General features: G+C 29.2%; 1 protein-coding gene and 1 long non-coding RNA gene across 7 annotated transcripts; both read left to right on the top strand.

Moving 5' to 3' along the window:
• Window positions 1-248: 248 nt before the first annotated feature.
• On the top strand, window positions 249-6,008 carry LOC413152 (LIM domain kinase 1). Of its 3 annotated transcripts, none has more exons than XM_396603.7 (8): window positions 249-406; window positions 1,112-1,226; window positions 1,321-1,761; window positions 2,053-2,145; window positions 2,622-2,754; window positions 2,942-3,174; window positions 3,270-3,498; window positions 3,605-6,008. In XM_396603.7, exons 1-8 carry the CDS (start codon window positions 385-387, stop codon window positions 5,921-5,923), a joined length of 3,585 nt encoding a protein of 1,194 aa, XP_396603.5. In that variant the 5' UTR covers window positions 249-384; the 3' UTR covers window positions 5,924-6,008. The 3 variants fall into 3 exon arrangements, with proteins under 3 accessions (XP_396603.5, XP_006558160.2, XP_006558161.2); XM_006558098.3 differs by having other exon boundaries at window positions 373-468; XM_006558097.3 differs by lacking the exon at window positions 2,053-2,145.
• A 4,827-nt stretch (window positions 6,009-10,835) lies between these two features.
• On the top strand, window positions 10,836-18,398 carry LOC102653847. Of its 4 annotated transcripts, none has more exons than XR_003305020.1 (13): window positions 10,836-11,136; window positions 11,246-11,572; window positions 11,643-11,775; window positions 12,718-13,467; window positions 13,595-14,181; window positions 14,270-14,523; window positions 14,585-14,953; window positions 15,061-15,278; window positions 15,528-16,840; window positions 17,357-17,474; window positions 17,573-17,650; window positions 17,738-18,280; window positions 18,370-18,398. It is a non-coding gene; the product is annotated as an uncharacterized LOC102653847 (long non-coding RNA). The 4 variants fall into 4 exon arrangements; XR_003305019.1 differs by having other exon boundaries at window positions 10,839-11,136; window positions 14,270-14,953; window positions 15,528-16,199; window positions 16,267-16,840; XR_003305018.1 differs by having other exon boundaries at window positions 10,838-11,136; window positions 14,270-14,953; window positions 17,576-17,650.
• Window positions 18,399-18,604: the final 206 nt, after the last annotated feature.

Raw genomic sequence — 18,604 nt, 5'->3', positions numbered from 1 at the left:
TTTTTAATGTTACAAAATTTTAATAGAATTAAATCTTAGAAAATGTTTATCAATTATTGATTAGAAGTTATTTCAAGAATACTAATAATTCTTGTTAAATAAATTAAAAAAAAAAATTAATGAATTTTAATTATTATTGAAAATAATATAACTTTTAAAGATTATTTTATTTTTAAATGAAAAGAATATTTTATTTTATCATATTTAATATCATATTTTATTTGAAAATAATTTATATTATAAAAATTTTCAGTTTTATGAATATCAAATTTCCCGCCATTGCGCAATGTCCATCGCATTAAGAATGGATTTCGAATCTGTTTACTATATATTCAATGATCAAAGCGCGGAGTGGGAGTGTGTCAGTTCTACCTAAATGCTGTGATGGATGAAGTTTCGTCAAACGGTACGTCTTTTTCGGCAATGTAAATTATTACTTTTGAACGGATTGACTGAATTCATAATATAGTATGTATAATTTTTCGAGTTGTGTATATGACAAATGAATTGATCGATGATTTTTTGTGTACGCTTGATCCTTTGTAGATCGCGTGGGCGTCCTGTCTTCCAAGTCTCTTGGCCCACGCTCTTCAAGAAACTTTATTTACGCATTCATTTAAACTATATTTTTCCAATCATGTATTAATGAGCAAACAATGCTTCGAAAAGTATTTTATAATTTCAGTGATGTGATTCTTTCATTGACAAGCTTTAATCATCTTAGAAATAACTAATTTATTGTCAGCTGGTTGATAAACTGCTTTCTTAACGCTTACCTAATGTCAACCGTGAATCACATTTCCTTCCTACTATACGTCCCTGACGCGTTCTGTTTTCCGTGTGACTGCGTTATATTTGTTTTTGTAACTGCGACAATTTCGAAATATATAAAATTTAATGTTCAATAAAATTTCTATTATCGGGTTACTTTCACATGAAAATTACGCAAATACGCATGTATAAATATTTAATGTAAATATATGATACAGATAGAATGTTTGAAATCATCATAAAAGAGATTTTAACGAGAAATTATAAAAGCAAAAAATAATTCATATCAACTTTACATACAAGTGGTTTTTCAATTAAATTTATTTTTAATATTTTCTAGATCTGGGAAGTGGGGAAAGTAGTGGGACATTAACATGTGCTGGATGTCTCAATGCAATTGATGAAGATGAATTCATACAGGCATTAAATCAAGAATGGCATATTGATTGTTTTCGGTAAAAATATAAATAATAATAATAATAATAATAATAAATAAAATAACAAAACATATTCATAAGAATAAATTCATAAAATTGTTTGATTTTTTAGGTGCTCAGCATGTGATATTGGTCTGTCTACATGGTACTTTGAGAAAGATGGCTTACTTTTTTGTAAAGATGATTATTGGGCTGCTTATGGAGAAGCTTGTCAAGGTTGTGGTCAAATCATTACGGGTCCTGTCATGTTGGCAGGTGATCACAAATTTCACCCAGAATGTTTTGCCTGTAATTCTTGTGGAGCTTTCATTGGAGATGGAGAAAGTTATGCATTAGTTGAGAGATCCAAACTATATTGTGGAAGTTGTTATAAAAGACAGATGCAGCCAATTAATAGAGCACCTAATTATCCATTCACACGGAAACCACATAGCATCAGATTAGTGGAAATACCTCCAAATACTTCTGATCCTGAAAAACAGAGAGGAATCAAATTGACATTAGACACAACTCCTAGTCCTCGAAATTGTGGTGCTTTACTTCGTATATCTGAGTATGTATAATAATATATTTTTGTTTTTTATTTTTATTATGGGTAAATTAAGATTAAAATTTAAAACAAATATTGTCAATTTTTATAATATTTTAAAACAAACGTGCAAAACAAAAAACAAAAATATAAATAATAATGTCATTGCAAAATTATATGATTAAGCTGAAATTATATTGTTTTCATAACACTATGCATGAATGTGATAAATTTGTTAATTATTTATTTAAAAATAAATAAATAAACAAAATAAAATAGATAAGCAGCCTCTAATAACTTTAAACTAAAATGCAGGTTAATGAGAAATGTTCGTGGAAAAATCAGTAAGCTGCTGGCCTCTGTGATGGAGGTTCTATTTAGACTATGCTGCCACTTCTCTAATCATAGGTACAGCATAACAAATAAATAATATGCATTAGATATTGTATTTGTTATAAATTACATTGTCTTTCAATGTTTGCACGCTAAAATATATCTTGTGCAAAATAATTTTCTTGTATCTAATATTATTTGTTTATTTCATAATATGTGCTGCATAGATGTGTAAGCATGATATATTTAGAAGTGAAGTGAAAATTTATGCTTTACAGAACATGCATTTGAAATAATATATAGTAGTATATGTTATGTATTAGTATGATTATGTTTTGTATTTTATAACATATAATGATGATATAATAATGCAAAAAAAATTGCTGGATTAAAAATAAATATGGATATTAGTTCTACTATTTTATTTCACTTATAATATTTAAATCAAATATGAACTAAATGCACGCAAAGTTTTGCATGTTTTGTTTAAAAAATGTACATACATATATATCTATCAAAACATTGGAGATATCACATGAAACGTGTTACAGACTGAATATGTCCAGTGATCTCATATCTTTGCATATCGGTGATCGTATACTCGAAGTAAATGGTACCCCAGTTAAAGATCAGCCAATAGAGAATATTGAAAATCTTATACAGTATTCTGATACAGTTTTACAGGTAATTCTATATATAATATTTACATATATAATTTATATTATATTTATTAATAACATACATATATATATAGTATATAATATGTGTATATATAATATAGAAATTTTAATAAATATAATCTAATTAAATCTAATAAATGTATTAATAATTAAATTTAAATAAATAAAAATAAACATTTTGAATATTTTAGCTAACTATTGAACACGATCCGGATACAGTTTCTCGACGACTCACGTATTCATCACCGTCTGCAGCGATGTTGACGTCGATTTCGAATTCTAAAACAAGCCCTGAAAATAAAGAACGTTTATTTAAACGGCGAGATGAAGGTTACATCAGTGGAACGCGAAGCAGGCAATTGCGAAGAACCAGAGATCCTATGCATAAAGAGCGTAGTAGTTCTATGTCGCGATTACTTGATGGGTATAGTTTAAGTTTTGAATGAAATATTTCTATAATGATTAAAAATAGTTAAACATTTATTTTATAAATTCGTTTTTATTTTGATATGTTTATAGATCTTCACCCACAAATCTTACATGTGACTTAAGCAGAACTAGATCATTTCGTGTCGAACCAAAGAATCAAAGAATATTCCGTGCTAGTGATTTAGTGAAAGGTGAATTGCTAGGTACAGGATTTTTTGGACAAGTGTTCAAAGTTACACATAGAGATACTAATGAAGTCATGGTGCTAAAAGAGTTATATAGAGTTGATGAAGAAGCTCAAAAGAATTTTCTAAAAGAGGTAAATTTTTTATGTTAAAAAATAAAATTATTTTATCAGTGATTATTCTATGTTATATTTATTCATATTATTTTATTTCTTTTTTTATTTTATATAAATTTAACAGGTTGCCGTTTTACGTTCGCTACATCACAACAATGTTCTCCGATTCATCGGTGTTCTTTACAAAGATAAAAAGTTACATTTGGTCACTGAATATATAGCAGGAGGAACTCTAAGAGCTCTGCTACATGATACAAATGAAATCTTACCGTGGGAACAAAGAACATCATTTGCTAAAGATATAGCTGCTGGTATGGCTTACTTACATTCCATGAATATTATTCACCGAGATTTAAACTCGCATAATTGCCTTGTACGCGAGGATAAGACTGTAGTCGTAGCCGATTTCGGCTTAGCAAGGATAATACAGAATGGTAACTCCCCTGATAATCGCAAATACAGTAGACATTCCGAGGGAGAAACGAAAACGTCAAAGAAAGAGCGAAAGAAAAGATACACAGTAGTAGGAAATCCATATTGGATGGCGCCTGAAATGATGAAGGGTAACAAATATGATGAAAAAGTTGATATATTCAGTTTTGGTATTGTTGTTTGTGAAATCATTGGACGTGTTCAAGCAGATCCTGATTATTTACCACGATCTTCAGATTTCGGGCTAAATCAGAATGTATTTAAAGAGAAATTTTGTTCTAATTGTCCGGAAATGTTTTATATGATCGCCTTTCTTTGTTGTGATCTGAATCCTGATAAGAGACCACCTTTTGAAATAATGCAATTATGGTTAGAAGGATTGGCAATGCATTTATCGATGGGTGCAGAATTACCATCGAATTTGGAATACGATATCAGAAATTATATAGGACCTAGCACAAGTACTAGTGAATCCACAACTCCAGAGAGTTTGGCACCGCAATTGAAGCCTATTAAAGAAGGTCAAGTACACCAAGAGAAGAAACGATGTAGTGGTTGTAACGACAGTACATTGGAACGTGAAGAAACGGAATCTAGTAATATTCTTCAAGTGCCTGATGTGATAAATTCTCGAGGAAAATATATAAGACAGAACAGCAAAACGAACGATTCGCCTGGAACCTCGAGTCGTTATTCGAGACAAAACTCACGATCTAAGGAAGTTTCAATCGAAAAACCAGAAATTGTTATTTCTCCGGATTCTAGTGGATTTACTAGTTGCTTTCCGAGACAAAATATCAAATCAAATGAATCATCTGTCCATAATTTTAATGATAAACAAGATTTATATATGAAAAAAGATTTAACAGAATCCAATTTAAGAAGGATACCTACTATTGAAAAAATGCGCTATGTAGGCAGAACAAATCCGTGCTCTTTATCAGATACTCCTGAATATATTATTGATAACAAAGTATTATGTAAAGTAAACAATTGTTTAAATTTCAAATCAACAGATAAATCTAATGAATATAATTCAATTGGAGATAGTCATTCGAGAATTAAGCTGGAAAATAAGTTCAAAATGTCAGATACGAATTCTGTTAATTCTTATTTGAAACAAATTGGAAAATCTATAAATGTAGAAAAAGAAAATAAAATCGACAGTCAAAATGATAATGATACAAAGAAAACCACAGCCGAAACTTCAAAATCATCGGGAAGCTCTTATTTAAGAAGAACAAAGATTTCTCCCACAAAAGAGACGCCAAAGGATGCATTTTCTTCACAAAAGAATAGTCAATCTGAAGCTATTTCATCTTCGTTGCAATCAAAAATAAATATAAGCACGGCAGAAATTACTGAAGATAAGTCTATCAATGATAAGCTAATCAGGCAAGAAAGTAATATTTCAGATATTGGAAGTATATTATCTAGACAAGGAAGCCTCACAGTACTAGATTGTACAGCAAAGCATAAAGATCAAATATATAAAGATTATTCGCCTTTTAATACTTTACAAAAAGAAGATTTCCATAAAGAAGGAAATTTCAAGAAAAATACTATGTTTTATTATACAGATAATCTCTATTCAAATTCCAGTCTTTCCAAAAATGATGATTTTCTTTCCTACAACATACGAAATGAGACTAATATAGATAATATAGATAATATAGATAATGAAAAAGATTATACCTTATCCACTCAAGATTGTACCAAATTCAAATCCGATGACTCTAAAAAAACAGTAATCGAAACGATACCTGTATATGATGGAAAATTGCCTAATTCTTTGACAGAATACACAGGATGTTATAAAAATGTGGATTTATGCAGACAAGATAGTTTTGGTTCTGATAGTGCAGTTGGTACTATGAGAAGTAATTTTTTTGCAGATTTAGAATTCGTTCATTTAAGAGACGGTAGGCATACACCGGATTTGTGCCATACTCCTGAACGATGTTGCACTCCTAATCGAGCTACGTCACCTATAGAAAGCACAGCTTTATGAAATTTCCATGTTAATGAAATAACGCATCATGTTCATAATGAAACAAATCTCGTATTTTATTAATTTGATTTTTTTTTTCGTTTAACGATAATCTAATAATTTAAGTTGTTTAGTTTTTCATTTCTCTTTTTAATTCTCATACTTTCAAAATGATCATATCAAATGTTAAACTTTTTTTGTGTGTTGTAGTATTGCATAATAATATCTAAAATAAGTGTTATTAATAATTTGATGTCCAGTATTAATGAATTTCATTGCTATTCTCTTTGCTTTCAATTTCTATGAGTTTGAAATATTTTGGATGGTGCGTACAATGGTGCCCTCCGACGAACTCGCACAAGAAAGTTCGCATTCTTGCAAAATTTTGCCTTGTGGTTCTTATAAGCGGGAATTTAAGTAATTATAAGACTAACGAAAACATTCCATCCACAATCTTATCTGATACATCCAGATCCATCAATAGGATCAATATGTGTTTTCTCGAATGATGTCCGTAATGTGCCGATCACGTGTAATAATTTTTGACACGTGTTCTCGAGAACACAAACGAAAATCTGGATTGATACATCTCCAGTTCTTTTTTTTTTGAAAATACGGGATTATATTGAAGAAGTTGTAAACATTATTGTAGAGTCAGTTTTGTAGAATAGAATGTAAAAAAAATGATATTCTTTATCAAACATATATGTACATCATACTGTAAAATATTATCCACATGATGGTGGTGTGCATGTATAAATTATCGACATGTATAAATTTGAATTCATCAGTTATATCTTTGTTATTTGCATAAAAAATAGAATTTCACTTATTTGATATTGATATTTTCTTCATGTTCTTAAAATTATTATTTATATTTTTTTGTATTTGTATTTCCTATTTCATATTATTTTTAATTTGTAAATTGCATTTTATTTTTATTTAACTTAATAATTTTTATACATATATATTAACAAAGATATAAATGATGATATAGTATGATGTGTATAATATAAAAATGTACATATATTTTGTATATATACATATATTCCAATATTTGTCATGTTCAAGATACTGTTTACAGAATATATATTAACAGTAAGAAACTTTATATTGATAATGTAGAGACAAAAGTTCTTTTGATACTATTAAAAAAGTTGTATTTCTATTACATTCTAATTATAAGAATATTGTTCTCTAATTTGATCAAGATAGAGTCAAAGTAAAGTAAAAGATTTAAATCAATTATAATTTAATTTTGAGTCTTATTCCAAAAAAAAGTATTATTAATATTTTTTGCAAAAATTAATTAGCATTTCATTTTATATTTTGTACAAAAATTTGTTCATTTTATTATTCATATTTTTTTGCCGTTCAACTTTTAATTTAGATGATTGGAGATGTATTACTATTATTTTTTTTATTTTGAGAAATATTTTATATTATATATAATTTGAATACTGTTGTTATTGAAAGCACTTTGATTCATTACACCAAATAAATGTTTATTATCTGTGATAGAAAGTGTTTTGAAGCTGTCTATAATTAAAAAATTTTACAGGAATCAACTGAAGAAATATTATTAAAATAAAGAAACCCCAATTCTTATTCTTTAATATATAAGCAAAAAAATTATAATATTAAATTGAAATCATATTAATGAAAATAAAAAAAAAAAATAATTTTTCAAATATTAATTTTAATGGACAATACGTGCAATAAATAATTCTACATATAAAATCTGTATTTCAAAATATAAGTAAGCATAATTAAAAAATGAATACATACAAAAATAATAAAAAATATTTAATTTACATAATGTTTAAATGAAAGATTTGATGTAAACTGTTGAAACATTCGAATGAATTTTTAAATAATAATATTTATAAATCATTAAATTTTTATTTAAAACATTTAAAACAGTTTAACTGAAAAGTTTCAATCTCTCAAATTCTTAAATCAAACTGCTGAAATCAAATGTTGGATCGAATGTTTCAAAGTTTGAATAAGTATAAACCACACATACCGAATGTACACATATTTAAAAATGTCTGCGTAATGAATAATCTTCAAGTTGTAATGTATGAATAATTGCGTGCATATAAAACGACGAGTAGTACTCGTCGTATATCGATTTTCAAGCAAACAGTATTAGTCTCGTTATTGTTGCTTACTTATGAATATCGTAGTAAACAAGTAGAAAACGTTATAGACACACGTGACGGGCACAATAAGAATTATGTAAACTTTTGTAAAAAAAAAAAAAAAAAAAGAAAAAGATGAAGAAAAAGAAGAAGAAGAAAACCTTTGGAATAGTAGACACATTATTTTTATAGTCTCTGTAAATTATTAAGCTCCTTTTGTTCAACATATTGGGGGACACAAGGAGTATTCATAAATCAATTCCTTGCAAATTATTTTTCTTCACTCCGAATGAAAACATGATAGAATCAGAACATATTTCGTATACTACACTTTGTTATGGAATAAAATGCATCACAAAAAATTTCCGAAAAAATTCCGAGACTTTGTGGAAAATTAAAAGGTTAAATATGAAATAATTTCTCAATAATAATATTTTTGTAGGAAAAGATTCTGGAACAGAAATTTTTATACAAAAAATATTTTTTTAAATTGATAAATTCATCAGATTTGTCTATATCTTTAATTAAAAAGGTTATATTTGATTGTGTACTTAATTATTATATATGTATATATTTTAATCCAATACCGCTTTTTGTATTGAATTTGAGGTTACGTTAAACTTATAATAAAATTTTTTTAAAATCATGTATGATGCGATTGCTCAGTAAAATATTAACAAATTTCATTTCATGGATATACAAAGTATAATGAAATAAATTTCTTTCGAGAATCTATTTCCCAAGATTATATATAAAATGTAAACTATAACAGACAGTAATAAATGTACGAATGTCGAAAAAAAAAAAATATTTGAAAGAGACTGAGTAACCGCGCATGTTATTTTTTATAGCATATTTATTGAAAAATGAACGGTAATTTTTTATGAGAAAAAAAATCATTTCAATGGATTATATATTACTTTCTAATACGATTATTCGTTCTGGTAATTGCTCAAAATTTTTAATCGACAAATTTAATTATCAAATGAACATTTTTCTATAATTTTTTAGTACTTGTTAATTGTAATACTTTCGAACTATTTTTCATGCTGAAATTTATATGAATAGAGAACAAATGGTTTTGTTTAACCTTTTAGTTACAATAGAGAAAAAAGAAAAAAATAAATGGTTGAGAATAAACAATGTTGTTTTTGTTTTTTATAATATTTTTCAGAAATTTAAGTGATGATTATTTATTAAAAATGTATTTAAGATTGAAATATTTAAAATTTATCGAAATTTTAAAAACTATGTGTTATCAACTGTCGATAATTAAATTCAATTCATTAAATAGCTTTCATGTTTATAGAATAATATATAGATAGCAGCACATGTCACTTTCATTTTTCAAAATAAAAATGAATCTATATACATTCTATAATATATTGTGAATATAATATATTAAATTTGATTTTCATAAAAAATTAAAAAATATATATAAAAAATTATAGACTATTTTAAAATTTGTTAAAATTTTGCAAATGTGTAATATATACAAATATATATTTATAATTTTGTAATTTTCTTTATAAGATATCTAAAAATAATAAAGAGATATATAAATTAGCATATATTTATAAAAATAAATATAAAAAAAATACATATAGAATTTAAAAATATCTTTAATTCGTAATGCGATATTGATAAATTGATTATCACATTAAATAAAATGAATATTTACTTATATTTTACTTATAATAATAACAAAAAATTATTTTTGAAAATATTTCATTTTTAAATTTAAATTTTTTTATTAACAATTTATTTAATTCTTAATTTGTGTTTTATTTTTAATTATAAATATAATTAAAATATAATAATTATATATATGAAACATAACAAACAAAAATGATAAAAATTATTATTATTATTATTACTATTTTGTCGAATAGCAAATGTTTGCAAATGCCATCTATTAATATTGATTAATATATAAATTAAAATTATTATATAAATTGATTATTATATAATTTAAAAATTTATTAATATTTATTTGAATTTGAATATAATTATTATAAAATTATAAAATAAACGAAATACAAGAAAGAAGATTTGAAAGAAAATCTTATTCAGTCCAAAAGGCAATAAAAAAATCTTAAAATTTTTTTACAAAACAAAATAAAAAACAAGGGATATCAAGAAAATCACTGAAGAATTTGAAAGAGATCTAAATATATGTATACATATTTTAGTTATAAATAGAGTTGTTTATTTCTATTTTTAAAATGTTTTATTGACGTGTTTGTTATAAATTTGTTTATTATACATTTATTATACATTTTTTAATAATAATAAAAAATTTTTTTTATAGTAATGTTTAGAATCTAAATTAACCAATGACAGCAGTGTTAATTGAACGTATATGATTCACAAATTAATTATTTTTTGAAAATGAAATTAATACTTTTTTTTAAAGTATTAAGATACATATAATTTATATTTTTTATATTTACGATGAAAATTTTTTCATAAAAAATTTGAATTGTGAAAGATATAATAGATATAATAAAAATTTTTTAATGTATTATTCGTTTTATTAAACTTTATAAAGTATTATTGAATTGTTTTTCTAATAAAATGTGTTATATATTAAATGAATTTTTATAGAAAACATAAAAAAAAAACATTTTAAAATATAAAATATAAAGCATCTTTTCAATGTTACTTTCTGAAATGAATTGTATTTCAATGAAAACACTGTCTGTAAATTGTCATTGTGAATATAGTTAACTGAACATATATATATATATATATATATCAAATGCAAAAAAATATCAAAAAGTATTTTTAAATTTGTTTCTTATATTGTTACAACTATTTTTTTTATTCTAAAACACTTCCCATATTACACATTTTTGTCATTCGAATCACATAACCTCACTAAATTAATATCATAACAAAGAAATATCATCGATACAACTAAAGTATAAGTACATATAGTATCGATTCATTCAATCGATTACTCGTAAATGAAGCACAAGTATTGACTTGTTCTCGATTGATCTCGAAAAAAATAAGTGGCAAAACGATTTTTAATGAACTTCATTAAATTAACATTTTAACGGAAAATATCATCGATACAACTAAATGGTACGTATAATATCGATCTATTTAATCGATTACTCGCAACTAAAGTAAGTACAAGTATGACTCGTTCTCGATTGATCTCGAGAAAAATAAATAGTGAAACGGTTTTTAGTGAATTTTTCGCGAGAATGCTGTTGGTGTTATTTGTCAAGCGTGACCGAAGGAAAGAGCAGCGGTTTCGAATGAGAAAATTTATGGGTCGCAATGTGTCGACGGAAACCTTAAATTTTAACGTCCCTGTCGCGTACTCGGTTGCGTCCTGCCTTGCCTGTTAAGAACCTTGCGAAGGGGGATTACGAGTTGACTGCCACGAAGCGAACGTGGAACATCAAGGGGTGGTTCCACTCTCTCCACGGTGGGGGAGAATCAGAAGTATGGTGGTGGTTCTATGGTAGGGAGATGTGTAGACGGTGCCACAGGAAAAGGTGTAGGGAAGAGGGTAGGTTATGGGGTATAACGCGACGAAGAACATCCGAATAAAATAATAATAAACCACGGATACGTTTCAGCGCACGTTGCTCCTTCTTCCTTCCTGATGCTTTGCTTGTGTCTCTTCCTACGCTGAATATTTTTCTTTTTGTGTTGCTCGAAATAAATAAATCGGGTTTAACCGTTTGTGTCAAACGAGCATAATAGATAAAGGTTTGTTCAATTTTTTTATTTGTTTTTTAAATTATTTGATATAATAAATATTTATTTTGTATCTAATAATTTGATAATTCATTTTTCATTCATTTTTTTTCTGTCATTTGTTTTCTTGTGGTTCTTTTTCACGTTAGAAAATATATATATAGTTTATGCGAAATAAACTTATTTAAAATGACTATTTTTCTTTTAATATGAGCAATAAAAAATATATTTATTTATTTAACAGAGAAATATTTTTAGAATTTTTGAATATGTAAAATAATGAATTAACTTTCTTCTTATCAATTCTTATGTTTTTGCTAATGAAATCTTTTTTCTGTACAAAATATTATCTTTATTTATTCATAAAGAAATTATCAAGTTAATTTGAAAATTTTATGCATTTTGGCTGTTTGGTAAACGCAAGACCACCAGTAGACTGATTATGCAAATGAATGCTAACATTTTAAGGCTTGCATGCCAAGGATCGATATAATTTTCTGTGATTTAGATCGTTACAAAAAAACATGGATTCCGGCTACTTGGATTAAGAAGATTAATTACACTGTAAAATGATAATGTATATGTTCAAACAGTTTATAAATGAAATTCCTAACAAGAATTAAAAACAAACTTATTACCATAATTTATTTTTAGATATATTCAACTTATTTATTAACAATTTAATTACGTAGAAAATACTTTATGATAATTAATGACAAAGGAAAATCTTAAGAAATTTATAAAATTTTAAGAAATGAAAAGAAACTTTTTCAAAAAGTTGTCCATTATTTTATCGACCAATTGAACCAAACAATTGATCTGGCTTGAAAGAAGTTTCCAAGATTTCTGAATGTTGTGTTGAATTGTTGTGAGCCGTAGCGATCATCCAATAGATTCGCAGATCATATATTTATCGTGACTGTACGAAAAGCTCATCGAGATATTTCTTCTTAGAGACAAATCAATGGGGCTGTCGAGTCGGCGGTCGCTGTTTGATGTCAAGAAAGAGCTCGACCTGCTCAGATTCAGCTATCTCGATGTCGTCGCCGACAACGGCATCCTACTGCGATAACGCCATTATGCGAATTCGAGATTTGCATATTTCAGAAAGTGCTGCACAGGAAAGCATAAACAACTCTGGTCGCTCTGCGCAACGAGAGCGTTGTGGCTTCCTCGTCAGAAGAGTTACACGCATGGAAGATTTACGGAGAATCCAACGGTTTTCCTTTTCCCTTCCTCCACCTTTTTTCCACTTTTTTCCCCCGTCGTTTTTTTGCTATCTTTGTTATTTTTTTTTTCCCCTCTTTGTTTTTATTTATTTATTTTGTTTTTTTTTTGTAGGAAATCTCTTCTCTACACTCTGTATTCAGACAGTAAATGCATGGTGACGCGAAATGGAAATTGGTTGAATACCTTAAGATGATCATTTTTGGAATGGAGGACGAAAGAAACCGGTCCAACAATTTAAACTAACTTGCGGTTTTCGGATTGAATCCTAACTATATTAATATTTGGACAACCATCTTTTGGCATTGTTAATTGATGCATCTTGAAATAGGCAGAAAATAAGATCTGATATTTCAATAATTTCACAGTGTGAAGTATTGAAGATTATTGAATTTTATAGTATTATAAATATTTAATTCAGATTAATGCTGGTTTTAATCCAATCAATATGAATTCAAGACAAGAATACCATTTAAGGTGTGAAGGAATAACAATTTAAGATAAGATATAACATTTTTCGATTATAAATATTTTATATATTATTATTATTATATTATTATCTTATTTTATCATGAAAATTTATATATAGATGTCTCACTTCCAGTGCTGACAACCAAGCAAAACAGTAAGCATGAGACCACCAACAGATAAGAGTTGTGGTCGGGTAGATCGCGTTTTCCACGCATTTTAATGCGAATGGTCGCTTATCAGGACAGCGTAAAGCGTTTCAATGCTAGTTTCACCGCGTAAATGGTGGAACGCGCGAAAACCGCGCGTCACTTACATAAGTAATATAATTGATTCGTTACAAGCGCTCCTACACGTTGCAGATAAGTTTATCTGCAACACGCATCGACGAAACCGGTTAGATAACGAGCACTGCTACATCATATAATAAGCTTTAATTATTCGGATAATGAGGCTCGCCATCCTCTTCTAATGACAAATAGCACCGCTTCACCCATAAGCCACTGCGCACTACACATAAAATCCGCACGTCGGAACTTTCAAACGAAAAATGACACTGGTCTCCGAATCTTTCCTCGAATCTTTTATATTACGATTTAATCTACTCTCTTATCACCCATTATATCTAGTTACTTCAATACGCCTTACGTTTACCTTAAAGGAATATAATCGGAAAAATATCTTCATAAGATGATTGGAGATTGAGAGAGAATACGAAGTGACGTAAATATAATTTAATCTTAAATACAGAATATAGATATAATTCGAAATTGCAAGTTTTATATCATCATTTTGTTTTATTCTGTTTCAGTTAAATAATCCCGAACAAAGTTATTAAATTAATTGAAAAATAAATTGATCTTGGATAACAAATAACAAAAAGTCCAACATTAACATCTAATTTCTTACAAACACATTTTAATAAACTCGTCACACTGGTGCACGAGCCAACGAGTTAAGACTTAAGGAGGACACCTTTCCAACTTGAATTTCAATTTTCACGCGATAGTCCATAAAGCATCCGAGAAAAGAAGGAGGAGCCTAAGCGAGCGAGAGTCCTAAGGGGTAAGGGAACGGTTGGGAAAGATCTTATGGAACGAAAAACGCGTTTGCCGTCGAATTCCAGCGATCAAGCGAAAAGAAAGGAAGCTGGATGATATACCGGTGGATCCACGTTCCACGCCGGATATTTACGTGTAGCCCGATGGCCGAACTGCTGTCGAACATCGGGTTTTACAGCGTCGAGCAACGGCGTATCGTGGACATCATCGAGAGCCAAGGATCCGGCGACTGGTTACACGCAAGTAGATGGATGAAGGTGGCTGGAACAAGGTGGCGGCTGATGGGTGTAAATTCGAGATACGATCTTCTCTCTTCTGTGTCCCTTTCCAAACGGATTTACCGACTGCTGCGCATTCTGCCTGCTTGGTTTTACTTGGTTTTTAATTATCCCCAGGGTTTCCGAGACAAAGGCGTCGCCGCCGTTGTTAGCCAGGTAAACGTTGCTTTATTCTGTCTTCGCTGGAAAAACGAGGAGGAAAATCAGGAAAGTCTGACGAATCTTTTCCACCTTTCTTCTTCTTTTTTTTTTTTTTCTTTTAGATATGATGCATCGGCATTAGAGAAGTTGAAGAATTTTAGGAATGAACCGTGATTCGATACGTGAATGCCTTTCTGAATTGTTGTTTGAAAGAAATTTGATGGAAGAGAAGATAAGGGGACGAGAATCAATCCAGTCAGAGTTTTTTAATTTATAAATTGATAGAAGCATTGAATGTTTGGAGGAAAGATGAGGAATTTCAGAAGAGATATATAGATATGTATGCGATTATGAAATATTAATATTCGATTCGTCGACGGCAATTACGGTTTAATATAAATTTAATATAACCTGGATTAGATTACTTGCATCGGTTTCAAAACGAAATTGTTTACTGATTTTAAATTCTCTGCTATTGGAATTGGCGATGATTCTCATAGAATTACGTTAGAGCGTTAATAAAAGATGTCTCCTGGCCGGCCGCATTATCATTTTAATTGCTTCGTTTTGTGTTGAACCTTTTTGCCAGATCCTTATCTCCGCGTCGGGACAAATTAGCACCCCGACTGTGTGTTCGGTTGAAACCTGTTCGCTGGAATCTGCAAATTACCTTTTCTGCCGCCTCGATATAAAGGACGCCGGACATTCGGAATGGTGCGAGCGAGCCTTTTACGCCAGCGATCTTGCACGAGTGTTGCAAGTACAAATGAGCGAATTTACGTTTCGACTATTGCTGCCGGATTCATGTTAAGGAAGTAGCAATAGATTTTCATAATCTTCAATACGTGTTATTAGATCTTTTTATTGATAGATAAGTTTTATCATCGAGACTCGATTATTGTCTTTTTAATGAAAATAGAAGGGATTCTTTATAAGGGATTACAAGAGTATAGCCTTTAAAGTTTCTTTCCTCTTTTCTTTTTCATAATCGAGCAACATAGATTGACTTTTTCACTGTTTCAGGAGTCGAAAACACGACAAAAGTGACGAGAGCAAATCTTTTGAGAACCATCTTTTTAGCCAAGAGAAAGGATATAAAACACTGTTATTCGCACAATTCGCGATATTGGAGTCAGTTGAAGCTTCCAATACTTTTATTGAAGATTTTGACATAGAGTCATGATAGAAAATATTTATAATGTCATCTTATTTAAATTGGACGTTTTCTTGGTCATTTTAGATGAACCAGTTTCTTCTTTCTGTAATTATTATGATATTTATTTCTTTCTTCAATTATAATAAATCCTTTTATTTGTTTTTGATTGTAGGAAATAGAGAGGAAAGTATTGAACAAGATTGATTAGTGATACTCTTGAGTATCCATTTCAAGACAGACTCTTAAGTGAATATTGGAACAACAGCTTTATTGTTGTGTGCTGTTAAACGCTTGAAAAGATTTAGGATTTTTCTCCCTTTCTTTTTATCTTGTTCACTGCGAATCTAGTTTACCAAGATTATACCTAAGGATAGTTCTATGCAATACCAAAAGGATTCTACCGACAACTAAGAAAAATCCTAGAGATAAGCTTATTGCGACAATATTTGTCGTAGTTTCCCATTCAGGCGGAGGGCAAGTTTGAAGAGATTATCTATTAATTATAGATCCCTGTAAATCCTGTTTTTCGCGTGACCAAGTTTCCTTTTCCTTGAGTGATTCGTTTATCTCGATGAAAGAGAATTGGGAAAAAGATGGGTAGCAAGCCATAGTTGAGGAGATATCTAGGAGAAGATCTAAGAAAGAAGATCTAATATTCATTGAATGATAGTTAGAATCAGTTGAACTCGATGAATTCTAAGAAGTTTTCAACATGGACGAGCAGCAGAAGAGACACTGATTCCCTGGTTGGTGGTTAATTACGACGTTCGCTCGTTAATTCACCGGAGTTGATTCGCGATAGCGACAAGCAAAGAAAAGTGGGAGACGATAAACAACTCCTACGAGGAATAACTTCTCATTTCCTACTTACTGTCAATTATTTGGTTAGAGAGCCAATTAACTCGGCTCTCCTCGCGAGCCGTAGCGAGCGACGACGATGCTCGATCAACGAATCGAAGAACGTCTCCTATTCTGCTTACGACTTAATTAATGCGAGCCTCGTCGTTTCATTGTTCTCGATATTTGCATGGAATCCCCGGCCCCTGTTACTAAATTATACGCCATATCTGTTTAACCATGCCGATGCATACTGTACGTGCAATATTCTATTGTTCGAACCGCTGCAGCATTAGATGCGTTTATTAAAATTTCGTCTGCTTTTAGCAGCAAGCTCGATTCGTGAAGTGTCCTTTAGCCTCCAATTTTTCTGATGCTTTTAACAGTTTCAATTCTCTCTCTAATTATTCTTTTTTTTTTTTTAGGTGCTGAAGATTACGACAATGAGATATATCATTTATCGAATAATCATGCTTCCTATTCTTGCAATTCCTATAATTTCGAAATAGAAGAATTCTATTATCTGTACTCCAATCCATAAAAGTAAGTAAATATAGAGCTTGAATAATTAAAAACAATTTATTAACACTGGGAATATGTATCCTAAACAATTTAATTAAATGTTCTTGATTTTTTCATAGCAGAAAATAACAAAAAAGAATTTTTAATTATAATAAAAATGATAAAAATATATTATTTACTTCATATATTATTGTTAGGTGAGTATTTCAATATTTCTAAAATTAATTTATAATCATTTCCATAAATATATAAATTATCTCTAAACTTAAATCAATATTTTTTAGATTTCATTTCAATTCTCATCAAGAAGAAACTTACTATTTGCTTTTGTACGAATGGTCTCTGAACGGCCAATTGATTGTTTCACGCAGAAAGATAATAATTACAATTGTCTAAATGAATTAATATCAGGATTCAAGTATTGTACTGGTAAATTCAATCACAGGGAACTCGCGTGCCCATGATAACGAGGAATCGGGGAAAGGAAAAGCATTCGTTTAGCCGGCCGTTCCTCATCGTTCTTTCGTACGGTGTTGTTGTCAATCGTCGAAACGAATTTTCGACAGAGGACGCAAAGAGGACCGATGTCGGGCCCCCTGCTGGGGTATCGGTTACGCTTAAACCGCGTTTAGGGCTCTCGAATGCCGGCTTTTTGAGACCGTGACAGCAACCCGATTGTTGTAGTGATGGATTGAAGAAACAACGAATCATCATTGAGTTCTTTTTGTTTTTAACCGTTAGTAGAATGTGGGAAATTGTTTATGAACAGTACAAGATGCTGAAGAAAGGGAAAGATATAGAATGTGTATCTATATAGACTATTAGAGGTGAGAATATTTACATGCATGCACTACTTGCAAAATTTTATTAATGGTAGTAACATTATCAATTATATTCTAATATTCCTTTTTTACAGGAAGAAATATAAAAATTTTAATACTGTTACGTGTTTTGGATCATTTTTACTCTTAATTTTCTATTATTAAAGGATTCTATAGTTTGGGATTAGAAAGAAATTATCACAGAATGATAAAAATTTGATTTCGAAGTTTCTATTTTTAGTTTTAGTCCTAAATATTTGAATCTAAAGGATGTTATAAAAATTAAAAAAAAGAAAGGAGAAAATACATCTTAAGAATTATTTTATCGTT

The sequence above is a fragment of the Apis mellifera genome, linkage group LG7 (assembly GCF_003254395.2).
Source record: "Apis mellifera strain DH4 linkage group LG7, Amel_HAv3.1, whole genome shotgun sequence".
Taxonomy (NCBI): domain Eukaryota; kingdom Metazoa; phylum Arthropoda; class Insecta; order Hymenoptera; family Apidae; genus Apis; species Apis mellifera.
The sequence above is the reverse complement of the archived record's forward strand: the minus strand, read 5'-3'. Positions and strand labels throughout refer to the sequence as shown.

Coding starts and splice junctions, on each gene's coding strand:
- LOC413152 (XM_396603.7), top strand. CDS start 385: ATGGATGAAGTTTCGTCAAACG. Junction 1,227..1,320: donor TGGCATATTGATTGTTTTCG/GTAAAAATATAA, acceptor TTGATTTTTTAG/GTGCTCAGCATGTGATATTG. Junction 2,146..2,621: donor TGCCACTTCTCTAATCATAG/GTACAGCATAAC, acceptor AACGTGTTACAG/ACTGAATATGTCCAGTGATC.